The following is a 16,626-nucleotide window of genomic DNA, read 5'->3' as shown; positions in this document are numbered from 1 at the left end:
TACATAAAATTCTGGGTTTCTGTCAAAGAAGTCCATAGGGCAAATTTTATATCTCTAAATTCTTTCATCAAAAAAAGATAGAATGTGTAGAGCAATAAATTAGAATGCACCTAGAAAACTAACAAATTAGCCTCCTCAATTAAACACCAAAAAAAATGCTAAAAAAAAATCAAGAAAGATACTAATCAAATTGGAAGCAAAAATCCTAACCAAACAACAATAAATAGAAAAAAGACCAAGAAAGAAAGATGTGGATTGTTGAGGTATAGACTGTAGGGGTGGTGAGACCCCAAAATCACATCACGTAGGTCTTTCCTGAATAAATTAACCCAAGTCTTCTTTCAGCCAAAGACAAAGTTTATTAGAGGTAAGCCATATAGGCCAGACTCTTAAGGAATCTGAACATTAGTGATGCCTGTAAGGATGAGTGGGCATGAGGAAATCTCAGTGTTTAAATAGAGGCCAGGATGGATTTTATATACAGCCAAATAACTTGGGGTGTTTGGAGGAGAGTCCAGGAGGAGGATCCTGAAGCTGGGGTGACTGGAGGAGGAGTTTAGGGAGAATCCTAATGGCAATATCTGGGAGGTTGAATAGGGTCATCAGGGAATAGACAATGGAGGGCTGGGTTCCATCAGGGCAACAAAAACTGGAAGATAGGGAAAGAGGAGGTTGAATGGGGTCTGGATAAGATCAAAGATGGGAAATATACTAGGCTTTATTAGGGTATCAAAAGAAGATGGGCCTAGGCCATAAGTCCAGTTGATAGGAATAAGAATAAGAGATAAGGAAAGGCAAAGAAAGTTTGAGAGTTTTCTGGGGCCCATAGACAAGTGGGACCCAAATTATTTTTTGGGGGAGAGACAAAGATCTTCGCTTGGGTCCATACCACATCAGGAAGATATGAGTTGATGGGATGATTCTGAAAAACAAAATAAAACTACATAGGCAGAGATAAAAAAGAAATAATTATCTCATACAAATGAGGCATAAAAGGAAAAAAAATTGTGATACAGAAGGGAGTTAATTGGGAGGAGGGAAGGTAGTGCTTAAACCTTATTCTCATTAGGAATGGGTTAAAGAGGGAACCATATGTATATCTAGAAGAGTATAAAAGTCTTCTAAATTCAGAAAGAAGAGGGCAAAGCGATAGGGGTGGGGGAGAGGATAAAGGAGGGACTCTTAGAGGGTTGGGTAGGTTAAGGATCAGGAGGGCAAGGTAGCAGGTAGAAGTAAAGCAGAGGAGTGAGGAGAGATAGGGTAAGTAGAATCAGAAGGATAGTTAGAAAGAATAGGATGGAGAAAAACATACAATAAGTAATTGTAGTTTAGAATGTGAATGGGATGAATTTACTCATAAAGTGGAAACAGCAGATTAAAAATTTGAATTCAACAACATTTGTTTTCAGGAAACATTATGAAAATCGGAGGGTCAACTAGGTGGTGCAGTGGACAGAACTCTGGCCTTGGAGTCAGGAGGACCTGAGTTCAAATCTGACCTGAGACACTTGACACTAGCTGTGTGACCTTGGGCAAGTCACTTAACCCCTACTGCCTCATCAAAAAGAAAAAAAATATACACAGAAAGATAAAATAAAAGGCAGGAGTAGAATTTAGTATGTGAAGGAAGCAGAGATAGTAATCATGATCTCAGACAAAGTTAAAGTTAAAACAGATTTAATCAAAAGTGAAAAATAGAGAAACTTTGCTGTGTTCCAGCAATATTATTCGCTATTATTTTAGACCATTTAATATACTTAGACAATATAAAATGCCTGCCAAAACAGACACAGGAACTATATGAACATAAATATAAAATACTTTTCATACAAATTAACTCAGGTTTCAGTAATTGAAGTAATATTTATTGTTCATGGGTAGTTAAAGCCAATATAATTTTTAAAATGACAATTTTACCTAACTAATCTATTTCTTCAATATCATCTGAATTAAATTGCTAAAATTTATTTTACTGAGTTAGAAAAAATAATAACAAAATTCATATGGAAGAACAAAAGGTCAGGAACTTCAAAGAAAGCAGGGAAAAAAGATGTAAAGGAAATAGATTCAATAGTATCAGAACTTAAAGTATATTATAAGGTGAGACAATTGTTGAAGTGTAAAAAGGATACTTTTCAGTATTTCAAATTAAAATTTTCTTGTATAAACAAAACTTGTGTAGCCAAGAACAGAAGGAATGCAGAAAATTAGGGAAAAAAAAACCTTCATAGACAATCTCTTAGGTAAGATGTGATTAGGTCAGAACATTATTGTAATGTGGGAAATGATTTGCAGGTTGATTTAGAAAAACAAGGAAAGACTTGGACTTATGCAGAAAGATGCTTTCCACCTTCAGAGAAACAGAAGACAGGAGGAAATAAGCATAGTGTGGTCATTCTTATTAGCATATGAGTGAATATGTGCATATGTGTAGGAAAGAAGGGAAAAGTATGTGTCTATGTGTAGAGAAGGGAAAGAAGAAAAAATATAAGAAAAAAGTACAGTGGAGAACAAAAGAAAACCAACAAAAAAGCAAAGAACAGCTGGGCAGCTTTGAAAACAATGTGTAATATTTATTATATAGGTTTTCTTGAAATCAAAATTTGTTTCATATTGAATCATCTCTTATGGTCTGCTGTGTGCGTGGCATATTTTCTTTTTTCTTTTTTCATTTTGTAGTTAAGTTTAAAACAAAAAAAGATTATGAGTTCCAAGGAAGATAAATGAGATTTTTCAATGTAATAGTTTAATTGTAATCTCATAGGTATCATTGAGACATGGGATGAATGAAACTAATGACTGCAATATGACTCCAGAAAGGTATACTTTATTGAAAAGAAAGAGGTAGGGAAAAATGGCATATATATTAAGAAGATATATTTATTTGAGGATATTCAAGAATTAAAGTAAGCAAATAGAATGGAGATCATGTGGATGAAGATAAATGGAAGCAAAAACAGAAGCAACATTATCATCAGAATGTACCACAGATCACCTGGACGGAAAGAGGAAATAGATGACAAATTCAGGAAACAGGTCACAAATATGGTGTGGAAGTACAATGTAGCTGTAATTCGATGTATGCTGGGACAGTCTTTCTTCTCAGAGCATAATAGCTTCATTATATCTTGACTTGCCTTAATGATAATTTTATCGTTCAGAAGGCAGAGAATCAATGAGAATGAATTCTATTCTGGAATAAATTCTCCTGAACAAGGAGGAACTGTTTGTTAGAGGGAACTAGAGTGTGAATGACTACTATATCTTACATTTTTAGATTAGAGTAGAGTTAGGGATGGTTACTAGACCTATTTCTTTGGCATAGGGAACTCGTGGATGAGGAAACCCTCTACTAATGCAAGTAGTTGGCACCTTTTCTGCAACTCATAGTCTTAGAGAGTAGTCCAGAGCTCTAAGAGGTTAGGTGATTTGCCCAGGCTCACACAGCCCATACTTGTCAGAGGTCCACTTTGTGGGCTTCAAGGTCAGTTCTTTTTTTACTATACTGCCTCTTTTGTGATCAAGTAGGAGAGAAAATTCATGCCTCTTAGTCAACCAATCATTCAACAAGAATTTATTAAATGCCCAGTGTGTGCAAGGCTTTGTGTTAGGCACCTGGAATACAAAGAGAAAAATAAAAAAGTCCTTGCCCTCAAGAAGCTTACATTGTAATTGGAGAGGCAACATGTACATAAAAAAGTACCATATATGGGGCAGGTAGATGGCATAGTGGATAGACCACCAGCCCTGGAGTCAGGAGGACCCAAGTTCAAATCCAGTCTCAGACACTTGACACTTACTAGCTATATGACCCTGGGCAAGTCACTTAACCACATTGCCTAGCGAGAAAGCAAAACAAAAAACTGACAAAAAAAAGTATACGTGATACAAGAAAAGGTAGGGTTTTTTTTTAGTGGTGGTGGGGAGCTGTTGGGAGAACAGAAAATGCACATTAAAAGGTACTACTTGAACATTTGAAGGAAACAGGGATTTTAAGAGGTATAGGTGAGTTGGGAATGCATTCTAGGTATCAGGAATGGCAAGGGCAAAGGAGTAGAGATAGGACATTGAGTGTTTTGTGTGAGGAACAGAAAGATGGTTACTGTAGAGTGTTGGGGGTTAAAAAAACCAGATAATTAAGTATAGTGCTCCTTTCAGAGGTCAGCTAGGATTGGAGATTGGACAGCTAGCCATAGAGCCAGTACTTTCATGTGGAGAGTTGTGGTTCTCCCTGGTTTGGGAGAATGTCAGAGCCTGCTCTTTGCCCTGCTTCTCCCATGACCTTCAGGAGAGTTGGGATTCTGACAATAAAGAATGGCAGAGATGGGGGAGATGGGTTGGAGAGTGGCAGGACAGCTGGCATTTTGAACTGTTATTTTTTATTTTTTATAATTCATCTCTCTCTCTCTCTCTCTTTCTCTCTCTGTCTCAGGGCAATTGGGGTTAAGTGACTTGCCCAGTGTCACACAGCTAGTGAGTGTTATATGTCTGAGGTCAGATTTGAACTCAGGGCCTCCTGACTCCAGGGCTGGTGCTCTATCAGCTGCACCACCTAGCTGCCCCGACCAGTTATCTTTTTAAAAAAATTTTATTTTATTAATTTATTTTGATTTACCAACAATCACTTCCATATGTTTTTGAGTTCAAAATTTTTCTCCCCCATCCTCCTCACCACGCTCCCCAAGATGGTGCACAATCTGACATAGGCTATACATTTACATTACTATTAAACATATTTTCACATTAGCGAAGTTGTAAGTAAAAATTAAAACCAATGGAAGGAACCATCAGAAAGAGGAAACAAAACTCAACAGAAGAGAAAAAAAAAGATAGCGATTCAACTTTCACAGTTATGATTACTATCTGTCTTTTTCTCCATCCTTTTTTCCCCTTGTTTATGCTTTTTTTTCTCCTTTCTCCTTTCCCCCCCACTAGTGTTTTGCTTTTGACCACTGCCTCCTCTCTTCTATTATCCCTTTCCCTTTTCTTCCCCTTTGCCCTTACTGCTTCTTCCCTTCCTTCTATCCCCCTTCCCTTTTCTTTCCCCTTTTCCCTCCTACTGTCTATAGGGCAAGTCAGATTTCTATACCTAACTGATTATGTTATTCCCTTCTTGAGCCAAATCTGATGAGAGTAAGGTTCAAACAATGCTCACCCCCCTCCCTTCTAATCTACTTACTTGGATCCATTTAACCCACTTGATTAGATTTTTTTTTATCATTACATCAAAGTCAACTAACATCCACCCCCTTTGTGTATATACTCCTTTAACATGGTGTAATAACAATACAATTCTCAAGAGTTGCAAGTGTCATCTTCCCTTGTAGGAATGTAAACAGTTTGCCCTTATTAAGAACATTTTGTATCTTTCTGTCCCAATTTACCTTTTTATGTCTTTCTTGAATCTTGTACTTGAAGATAAAATTTTTTGTTGAGCTCTGGTCTTTTTATCAGGAAGGTTTGGAAGTCCCCTATTTCATTGAATATCCATCTCCTTCCTTGAAAAATCATGGTCATTTTTGCAGGGTAGTTGATCCTTAGCTGCAATTGAAGCTCCTTTGCCTTATGGAATATCATGTTCCTTGCCCTGTGGTCTTAATGTAGAAGCTGCACGGTTCTGTGTAATGCTGACTGTGGTTCCATGATATTTAAATTGTTTCTTTCTGGCTGCTTGCAGCACCTTCTCTTTCATCTGGTAATTTTGGAATTTTGCTATTATATTCCTTGGCATTGTCAATTTGGGGTCTCTTTCAGGTGGTGAGCAGTGTATTCTTTCTATGGTTATTTTACCTTCTGGTTCTAGGACTTCTGGGCAGTTTTCCTTTATGATTTCCTGAAAGATACTGCCCAGGCTCTTTTTTTCATCACCAAACAGTTACCTTTTAAAGTCCTGCTTTGGATTTCCTGTTAAGCGTTTGAGACCAAAAAGCTACTGATTCTGTGTCAATTCAACTTCTTTGAATGAATGCTGGATATTGGAAAGGAGGAAGTAAGAATGTGGAGGGTAGGGAGTGAGTTCTAAATGAATGAGATTTTGCAAACCCAGTTAGGAAGCTGGCTGGGGTTTTGGAGCCACACAATCAAAAAGGACAGGAGTTTAAGTTATTTAGTGATTGCCTAGAGAGTAACTATCTGGGAAGATAGTAAGCTCAGACGATTATGATCACCAAGGCAGGTGAACAATGTAAATCGGGGCACTCGTTTTTCTTCTCTCTTGGAAGGCAATGTGTGCAGGGTTTGGAAGGAAAACCACACCCCAGAAGAGGAGTAAGTTGTTAAGGAATTATTGTCCTATGAAAGGAGGTGGGAGTGCTCTCCAGTCCCAAGTTATATCAATTAGGAAAGGTGGGTTGGGATTAGGTGGTGAGGTGATTTTAAAAAAAATGTGTTCGGTGATGTTTGATTCTAATAGCAATAGGAAGGTATAGGAGTTTCTTGAGTAGACTAGCAACATGGTCAGACTAATATTTTAGGAAAATTCCTTTTGCAGCTGAGCAGAGGATGGATAGAAAGGGGAGCAACCTGAAGTAGGAGGACCTCACTATTTCTTCCATTTCTCCCCCCGTGGATCTTTTATGAGGTTCTAGAACTGTTATATTTTCCTCTCAAGTTTCTCGATTTCCTTAGAGTCATACGTCTGTTTCAAGTTCAAGGCTATTTCACTAGCCCTTTCACTTATTCTGTTCTTTTTGAGCAAGGTATACCTTTCTAGAGTCACAAGTTCCATTGAACCAAATGTCAGTGATGCCTGAGGCAGAATTTGCTTCCTTCTATTAATATATCTATTTAACTCTGCTTATTTTCACCCCTGCTTTACACATTTGTATACGGATATCTGAAGCTGTAGAATTAATTGTGCTTCTCCTCTTGGATAGTGACTCCAACAAATTATTGATCTTTACTTCTGCTATTCTGCCTACTGTTATCTGCTGCTCTTATGATATCTGATTTGATGTGTATATATACATGCAAATATACATAGAATATATTTGCTTGTGTTCCTTAAAATGGGGAGAAGAAAAACTTGCTCACATATATCTGTGTATGCAAATATATGTATATTTGCATATATATACACATGTATTTGCATATGTATTCCCTGTATGTGTGTGTGTGTATCTGTGTGTGTGTATATGGAATATTTTCCTGCAATTTTTGAACCAAAAATGGGAAGAAAAACACTTGCCCTCCTATTTTTAATTCAAAGATTCCAGGAAAAACACACACACACACACACACACACACACACACACACACACATTTACCAGCTCTCATTAGGTACATTTCACTTAATTAAACATTTATTATACATGTACTAGAGAAATAATAACTAACATTTATTTAGTGGTTGCTATGTGCCAAGCATTCTGCTAAGTACTTTACAATTTTCATCTCATTTGATCCTCACAACAACCCTGGAAGGTAAGTGCTAATATTATCCTCATTCTATGATGGGTAAACTGAGGCAAACAGTGGTCAAGTAACTTGTCACACAGCTAAGAAACATTGGGGTTGGTATTTGAATGTAAGTCTTCCTGACTCCAGGACCAGCATTTTATCCACTGGGTTACTTAGCTGCTCATCCCTAGCCAAAAGTGCTAAGTTTGACTGTTTTTCAGAAATTCAAATCACATTCATCACTGTGTAGATAAATTCAACCTATGAGTTGTTTTCCTTTTTTATTTGTCTATTTTGGTAGGAAGTCACTATTTTTCTGTGGTTGTAGTTATGAAAATACCACTTGTGTTCCTAAGGTCTTCAGTTTTATGCCCAGGGAATGGGTGGGGAACCTGTGACCTCCAGGCCACATGTGGCTGTCTAGGTTCTCAAGTGCAACCCTTTGACTGAATCCAAACTTTACAGAACAGATCCCCTTAATAAAAGGATTTGTTCAGTAAAATTTGGACTCAGTCAAAAGGCCACACCCAAGGACCACATGTGGCCTCAAGGCTGCAGGTTCTCCACCCCTGGCCCAGGGTTTCTAATCCTGTCTAATCCAGTGCTTCATCCCTGTTTCCTCTAGTTATCTAAAGTGAAAGGCTCCTTTCAAACCTGGTCACCTGTGGGGAATACTCAACAGCTTGTCCTTGATCTCAGAATAAAAATTCCTCTGACAATATGGGAAGTAGCAGTCAGGTAGCAGATAACCTGCTTGTCACAGTTGCACAATGTGGTTAATTCTATGATTGTATCTTCCTGACTCTGCAGGTAACAAATGGTCCCACAGTTGCCTCTTATAAGTCTTTTGCTAAAATTACTTACATAGCGGTTTCATTAGTGACTTAGAAACTAGAGTCCCCAAGGGCCTTTTTATTTATTTACCTAGTTGATCCCCTTACACCTGTTGCAGATTAAACAGTGTTTCATTTAGAGGGAAACTTGTCTCCTTTCCAGATTGTACATGTCTTCTCTTTAATGCAAAGGCAGATCTTGATGTTCTCTTACCTTTAAAGTCCCTGATCTCATTTCCTATGTAGAGCAAATAGAAACATGTCCTACTTTTAAAGTGGATAGGCTCTTTGATGAGACATTTTAGAGCTGGAGGGTGAGAGAGCAAGTTGGCTCAGGAATCTTGGATGTCTGAAGATCTGGGAGAGCTATGGCAAAGCCTGCACTTGGTTGTGAGTGTGGGGGTGTGCATGTAGAAGACAAAGTTTTCTCAGAAGTGCACATGCACTTCTCCACTAACATGTTATCTCTAAGCTTTGTGTCACAGCAGAGTAAAAGTAACAACTGACAAAATGAAATACAGCCAGAAAAGTAAGTATGAGAATGATTTGTCACATCATGTTTTCCCTTGTAGGGGCTGTGGTTACAGAACATATGTTGTTCTTTCCCTCATATCTAGGCACAGTGATCTGAGATCTCTCACTCCCTTATCCCAAATCCTAAACTTAGAAAATGACTGGATTTTTCAATGAGGGGAATCAGCATATATAAGATGTGTTGCTTCTTCTGGTCACCTGGTCCTCAAATTTTCCTCTTGGATGACAGTGGCTTTGTGAGGGCCAACTTTTGTGTATGGGGATTACCTGGCCTTTTATGAAGTGTACAGGAGATCTCTAGTTCCCAAACTTCTTTTTCCATGCTCACACTATGCTGTTCCTGAAGTTCAATTCAATTCAACAAACATTTATTAAAGGCTTACATTGTGTGAGGCACTCTGCATTTAGTAGCTGGAGTTGTAAAGTTTCAAAAAAAGATAATTCCTGTTCACAAGGAACTTACATTATGGAATACGGAATGTAGTGGTCATAAACCAGGTTTTCTTAGCCTTTTTTACATCATGTCCTCTTTTGGTAGTCTGGTGCACCCCATGAATTCCTTCTTAGAATTACGTTTTTAAATGCATAAAATAAAATACACAGGCTAACAAAGGAAACTAATGGTATTGGAATAGTTATCAAAATATTAAAAAAACACACATACACACACATGCATAGTCCCAGATTAAAAACCCCTGTCACACATATATTCCTTGCGTGAGAATAGAGAATAGAATAGTTCCTTGTGGATAGAGATATATAAAAAATCTTTGAATTAGCAATACATGGTAGAGTGTATTGGAGACAAAGGAGAAATTCTGTGAAAGTCCTTTGGGAAAATAAAAGGTGAGAGGACACCTGAGGTAAGCCATGAAGAGACAGATCATTTTATGAGTGAAAGGAGTGGGTAAATTGTATGCTAAGTTTGGGAAATGGGTAGAAGTCTAGATTAGCTGGAACACAGAAGGGTTGAAGGGAACAAATGTGAAATGAGGTTGGAAAAACAGGCTGGACCCAGATTGTGGAAGGCCTTCAGTTGCAGCCCAAGGAATTTGTACTTGGTGCTGTAGGTAGGAGTGAGACACTGAAAGTTTCTGAGAAGTAAAATAACCTGGCGAACACTACATTAGAAAGTTTTATTTAAGCAGTTGTAAGATGGATGGAAGGAAAGGGAGAGACTTGGGATGAGACCAGTTAATGGGCTATTTCAATTCAAGGGGTTAAAGATAATTAGTCTTCCTTGTGAAAGGGTTCTTAACCTGGGATCCAAAATATATCTGGGCATCTGTGAACTTGGATGGGAAAAAATTCTGTCTTTGTTTTTTAACTGACAGTAAGCATTATCTTTAGTTATTTTGAAACATCATTCTAATAAAAGTTCCATAGGCTTTACCAGACTTAGATGGGTGTATGTCACAAAACAGCTTAGGAATCCCTAGTCCAGGAAGTAACTAGAAAGAAGAGAATGGATGCAGGAGAGGTCATATGGGTAGAATGAACAGTGTTGAGCAAATGATTGACTTGGGGTGGAGGAAGTGAAAGAGAAGTCAAATATTATTTTGAGGTTCTGAAATAAGGATCGTGGTGCCATTGACAGGAGGAGGAGCAGGTTTATTGGGAATCACTGTTGAGTTCAGGTTTGGGCATGGTGAGATTGAGGTGCAAATAAAGTATGGAATTGGAGCAGCTGGAAGTATGAAATTGGAGAGTCCAGAAAGCTCTTTACTTACAATTCAAATACTCATGAGAGGATTACCAGAGCATTGGAAGGCACAGAAATGATTTCAGCTGTCATGAACAGGTAACAGAGCATTGAGGGAACAGGAATGCTGATGAAGGAGAAGGGAATTGTAGAGTTTGGCACACTGGCTAGGGAAGGCAGAGCTGGGAAATAAGAGGACCCTTGATTCCTTGGGGATAGGGATTACAAAAAGGAGATGACTTATGGCTAGCCCATAAGTTTTATTGGTTAGGCATTCCATATCTGAGCCTTGAGTACCTGACCTATCCAATAATCAGAGATTTCCCATACTGAGGTCAGTGTCCCTGACCTGTGATATTGTCTGTAAACACTCAATAATATGAATCAAGCACATTTGGAAGCTTGCAACAAACTTCTTAGTGGAGAGACAATATTGCTCTTTCTCTATTCTTAGCAAAAACTCTCTCAAGGGCTCGTTGGGGGAAATGTTTTAAAATGATCAAGTATAATCCATTTTCTTAACTAATTGAGGTCTCCTGAGATGAACTTATTCCCAGCATATGGAGGGACTATGCAATCCAAGTAGAACATTATTATAGATGGATATATTTAAGTGTTTGAAAATATCTGGATAGCTCCCAATTTAATTAACTAGTAATTTTTGAGGAGCAACTAGGCTTGCTTCTTCCCCAAACAGAGCATTGGAATGTGAGGCATATGACTTAAAAAACCTCTTGGAAAAAGAAAATTCTGAGTTTTGCCACCAGACATCCAAAACCTTTGAAGAAACAAACCACCAGAATAACTTTCTTTGCCCTAAAACAGTAGGCAAAGAAATTTAATTAATTAAATGAAATACTTTATGGAAAGTGCCTTTTGAGCCTATGTAAATGTCAGTTTTTGTTATTTGCATGTTTTCATAGTCTTTGTTTCCTTGGTGAATTTGGAGCATACTTAGTTTTCATATAGGACAAGGAAAGTACTAGTATAGAGGAGATGCTATTAGTCTTTATTCTAGTAAGTGTAATGGATGGAAGTAGCAGAGAGAGAAATTTTAGCACAACCTAATAAAAATCTGCCTAGGCACGAGAAGTGTCAAAAACCCACAGAATGCCAGATGTGATGGTACCTGCCTGTAATCCCCGCTGTTGGGGGACGCTGAGGCCAGTGGATTCCTTGAGGGTCATGAGTGCTGAGTTAAAGTGAGGCTAGATTCAATTGGGTGTCCTCACTAAGTCTGGCATAGTATGATGAGCCCCCAGGAGCAAGGAGGACACCAGGCTGCCTGAGGAGAAATCACCTAGATCAGCTTTTCTTGGTCAGAAACAGAGCAGAGTGAAAGTTTACATGTTGATCAGCCCTGGAATAAGGATCCATCAGAGGTGGTGGTAATTTTAGCCTGGGTGAGATAGGAAGACTCATTAAAAAAACAAACAAACACAAACCACAGATTCACTGAATCACAGAACTTAGGGTAGGAAGCAGAATTGTTTTGGAAAGAGAGATTTAGATGACTTTTTAATAATGATTATGCTTTCAGTAGAAATGCTTCATCATCGAGCTTTCAGAAATATTGATATGTGGGATTAGGAAAATGTGAGAATCAGAGATATGCACATGTTCTTTAACAGAGCTTATGAGAACCCACCAGCACAGGAGCAAATAGCAAATCACTCCAACAGAGTAATTGATAAGCACGTGATCAGAGGGTTATTCAGCAAAACAGTCCACTCCAGAGGGCTATGGGACTGGGAAAGCCTTAATGATCCCTAAATGAGGAGGGAAAATGTCATGTGAACATGCCTTCAGAGGAGTACAAAACCTGGAGTCACTTATCCAAGAACAGCCTTTCTTAAGAGCATGGCATTCATACTTTGGTCCTAAGAACCATAATGAGGACTAGGTTCTGAGAGGGTTCAGACAGCAGGGTTTTATTTTACTAATGTGGGTCAAAGAATTTGTTTCTATTTGCAATCAGACACACATATTATCCAAATTTTACAAAGTACAAAAGAGGTCCATCTTTTTTATACAACAATCTCAAATGAATATCTGTCTGCATCAGCGATAAGAATAGTTCCCCACATTTCATTGTCTAGTACAGAAAAATAATGCTCCATGAGGTAGTCATCTCAATCCTCTTTCTCTTTATCAGAGAAACATACCACCAAGCATTTAATAATAATGGATACTGAATCATAGAGTTACTGGAGTATGGCAGTAAACATATAATAATCTCTGGAACATGATACACTTTTTCTTTTTCTTTTTTTTTTTTTTGATGGGGGCAATTAGGGCTAAGTGACTTCCCCAGAGTAACAACAGCTAGTAAGAGTCAAGTGTCTGAGCCTGGATTTGAGGTCCTCCTAACTCCAAAGCTGGTGCTGTATCCACTGGGTTACCTTGCTGGCCCAACTTACTACATTTTGAAGTTTAAACTGCATTAATAATATTTTCTCTATCACTTTCTTCAATCTAGCCAGTTAATGCAATAAACCAAGCTCTGATTTGTAGTGTTTGCAGATTTCTGAGGTATAAATAAATGTTCACACTGCAAATTTAATTGACTCATTTCTGGTAGGAAGGGAAATCAGAGATCATCCAGTTCAATGTATGTCTAAATAGCAATCTCTTCTATACTATCCCCAACAAGTCCTGATTTCCCTTCCAGGAAAAAGGAACAGAATATTTGAAGAAGCAGTCCACTTTGGGGCACCTCTAAGTGATGGGAAGAAGGAGTGGCTGTCTACTTCTAAATGGCTGTAGGTCATAGGAAGTGGACTTCACTGTCTCAGGAGGCAGTTGAATTCTTACCACTGAAGAGAAGGATAGATAAACACTTGTCAGAGAGGCTCTAATAAGAATTCCTGAGGGACAGCTAGGTGGTGCAGTGTGTAGAGCACTGGCCCTGAAGTCAGGAGGACCTGAGTTCAAATCCAGCCTGAGACCAAACACATGAGACTTACTAGCTGGGCAAGTCACTTAACTCCAATTGCTTAAAAAAAAATCCTGTTCAGGTGCGCCTCAGAATAGATGAAATCTATGCATTCTTCCAAAACTGAGATTGTCTGATTCTGGGAAAAAAGTGCCTTGCCTTTTCCCTGGTATACAATTCAAAGGAGTAATGCTAATATTGGAATTATTAAAAAAAATGTAAGCAACTAGTTTCCTTTTTCTTTACTCACTTTACTAATTTGTCACCTTCTAGTTCTGTTTTAATTTCTTTCTTGTACATACAGGTCAACCAGAAATCATAAGTCAGAGATGCAAAACCACACAAGGATAACATTATTCATCCTAAGGGGAATGACAGATGACCCACAGCTGCAGATCCTGATTTTTATTTTCATGTTTCTGTCCTACATGCTGAGTGTAATTGGCAATCTCACCATCATTACCCTCACCTTGTTGGATCCCCACCTTAAGACCCCCATGTACTTTTTCCTTCGAAATCTTTCCTTTTTGGAATTCTCAATCACAAATACTTACATTCCTAAATATCTCTACAGCATGTCAACTGGGGACAATACCATTTCCCGTAATGCTTGCTTCACCCAAATATTTTTTATCACCCTTTTTGGGGCAACAGACTTTTTCCTTTTGGCCATTATGTCCTATGACCGCTATGTGGCCATCTGCAAACCTTTGCATTACACAAGCATCATGAACAACGGAGTCTGTAACCAGCTCCTCTTGGGTTGTTGTCTGACTGGGCTGATGATCATTTCCCTACCACTCAGCCTGGCTGTCCAGTTGGAATTCTGTGACTACAATGTCATTGACCATTTTGGCTGTGATGCATTTCCCGTGCTGGAGATCGTGTGCTCAGACACAACACTCATAGAAAAGATGATTCTCTTCGTTGCTGTGTTTACACTCATTATCACCTTACTCTTAGTGTTTCTGTCCTATGGATACATCATCAGGACCGTTCTGAGATTCCCATCAGTGCAGCAAAGGAAAAAGGCCTTTTCCACCTGTTCCTCCCACATCATTGTTGTCTCTATGTCTTATGGCAGCTGCATCTTCCAATACATCAAACTGTCCACTACTGATGGAGTGCCTTTGAATAAGGTGGTAGCCATGTTCACAGTTTCTGTCATCCCCAGTGTCAACCCTTTTATATATACTTTGAGGAACCAGCAAGTGATACAAGCTCTTAAGGACTCAGTGAAAAGGATTACATTCTTCTTTAAGCAATAAGAGACTACTGAGATTGATGTGGCAAAGGGCCCAGGGAAACCTGAGTAGCCTTTAGTTATTTGTCCTTAGTTCAATACTTTGTTTCTATTGCTAATTGTTGTTGATATACAGTGTGACTTCCTGGATAGAAGACTGGTCCTGGAATCAGGAACACCTAGGCTCCAGTCTTGTCTCTAATGTACTAGACGTAGAGGTATGTCAGTCACTTAACCTTTCAGGGCCTCAGGCAACTCTGTAATACTGTAAGTTACTAATTTGAAAAATTATTTCATTTTCAATTTATGGAATAAGACAAGCATTTTCATAACAGTATAATTAATAGATAATTGCATGTGAAACTGGAAATCTATTTAGATTTATAATAAAGTTACCATGCAAATATCCTTTTTTGCACCTTTTTTCTTCCATTCCCCCATCCCACCCTAGAGATGGCCACCATTAGACACATACACTCACACGCTCACTCACACACACACACACACACAGATGTAATCTATATAGACTTCTATTCATCAGTTTTTCATCTGGATGTAGCTAGCATCTTCATAGGATTTTTATTTTTAATTTGTGTATTTATATAATCAAAATTACTTAGTACCTCAAAGACATTCTCAAAACAATATTGCTGTTACTGTATACAATGTTCTCTTGGTTCTGCTCACTTTGCTCTCCACCATTTCATTCAAGTCTTTCCATGCCTAAGATCATTGTAGTATTCCATTATAACCATACACCACAACTTGTTCAGCCATTCCCCAGTTGATGGGGATGGCTGCAATTTCCATTTCATTGCCACGACTAAGAGAACTGCCATAAATATCCCTTTCACATTCAAATTTATAATTGATATTTGTGAATTTCCCTCCATCTTATTTTTACTCACTCTTTTCTTTTTCAGCCTCTCTTTTTACCCTATCCCTGTTACTTTATTTTCTCCCCCCACCCTTCCACTCCCTATAGTACCCACCCTTCCCAAATCCCAATATACACACCCCTCTAAAATCCCTCTCCCAACCTATCCCTCAGGGTTTTCACCTTTCTACATGTTCAGAAGAATTTTATACCCTTTTAGATGTACCTGTAGTTTCCTCTTCAACTCAGATGAGAGTAAGATTGCCATGTTACCAGCCCTCCACCCCGACTTGTTTCTTCTATATTAGTTCTTCCTTTCATGCCCCATTTTGATAATATAATTGCTCCCTTTTACTGTTTCCTACCCAATTTTGTTTTTTAGAATCACTCCATCATACACAACTCAGCCCCAAACTTTCTTTTAAACTACCTTAATAATGATGACAGTTTTAAGAATAGTGATAACATTTTCATATGTGTGTGTGTGTACGCACACACACACACACACACACACACACACACACACACACACACACACACACATATATACATATATATAATGTTCCCAAACCTATGATCTTTTAGAGTAGAAACTGTTAGGTCTTGTGAAATCCCAAATGTCTTTCCACAGTATTTAAATTGTTTTTTTTCTTCTTGCTTGTAATGTTTTCTCCTTAACTGGGAGTATTGAAACTTGGCTATGATATTCCTGTAGGTAGATTTTTTTGTCTTTTTCTGCTTTCCCTTCTTGTTCTGGAAGTTCAGGGCGATTTTCCTTAAAAATTTCTTGTAATATTCTCTCCAGATTCTTTTTTTGATCATAACTTTCAGGTAATCTGACAATTCTTATATGGTCTCTCCTCAGTCTGTTCTCCAAATCAGTTGTTTTTCTAGTGAGATGCTTCAGATTCTCTTCTATTTTTTTCCAGTTTTATGATATCTTGCTCTTTTATAACATCATTTGATTCCTCTTGCCCAATTCTAGTTTTCAAGCAGTTATTTTCTTCCTTAAGATTTTGTATCTTTTTCTAATTGGTTAATTCCCCCCCCCCATAATTTTCTTGGATTGCTTTTATTTTTTTCCCAATTTTTTCTTCTGTCTTT

At 38.1% G+C, this 16,626-nt stretch overlaps 1 protein-coding gene across 1 annotated transcript; it reads left to right on the top strand.

Annotated features, from left to right (window-relative positions):
• The first annotated feature begins 13,710 nt into the window (after positions 1–13,710).
• LOC110211104 (olfactory receptor 6C2-like) lies at positions 13,711–14,670 on the top strand. The gene has a single exon (XM_020990291.2). It carries the CDS (start codon positions 13,732–13,734, stop codon positions 14,668–14,670), a length of 939 nt encoding a protein of 312 aa, XP_020845950.1. The 5' UTR covers positions 13,711–13,731.
• Positions 14,671–16,626: the final 1,956 nt, after the last annotated feature.

Source organism: Phascolarctos cinereus, unplaced genomic scaffold, assembly GCF_003287225.1.
Source record: "Phascolarctos cinereus isolate Bilbo 61053 unplaced genomic scaffold, phaCin_HiC Scaffold_1;HRSCAF=81, whole genome shotgun sequence".
Taxonomy (NCBI): domain Eukaryota; kingdom Metazoa; phylum Chordata; class Mammalia; order Diprotodontia; family Phascolarctidae; genus Phascolarctos; species Phascolarctos cinereus.
This window is presented reverse-complemented; position numbering and strand designations above follow the sequence as displayed.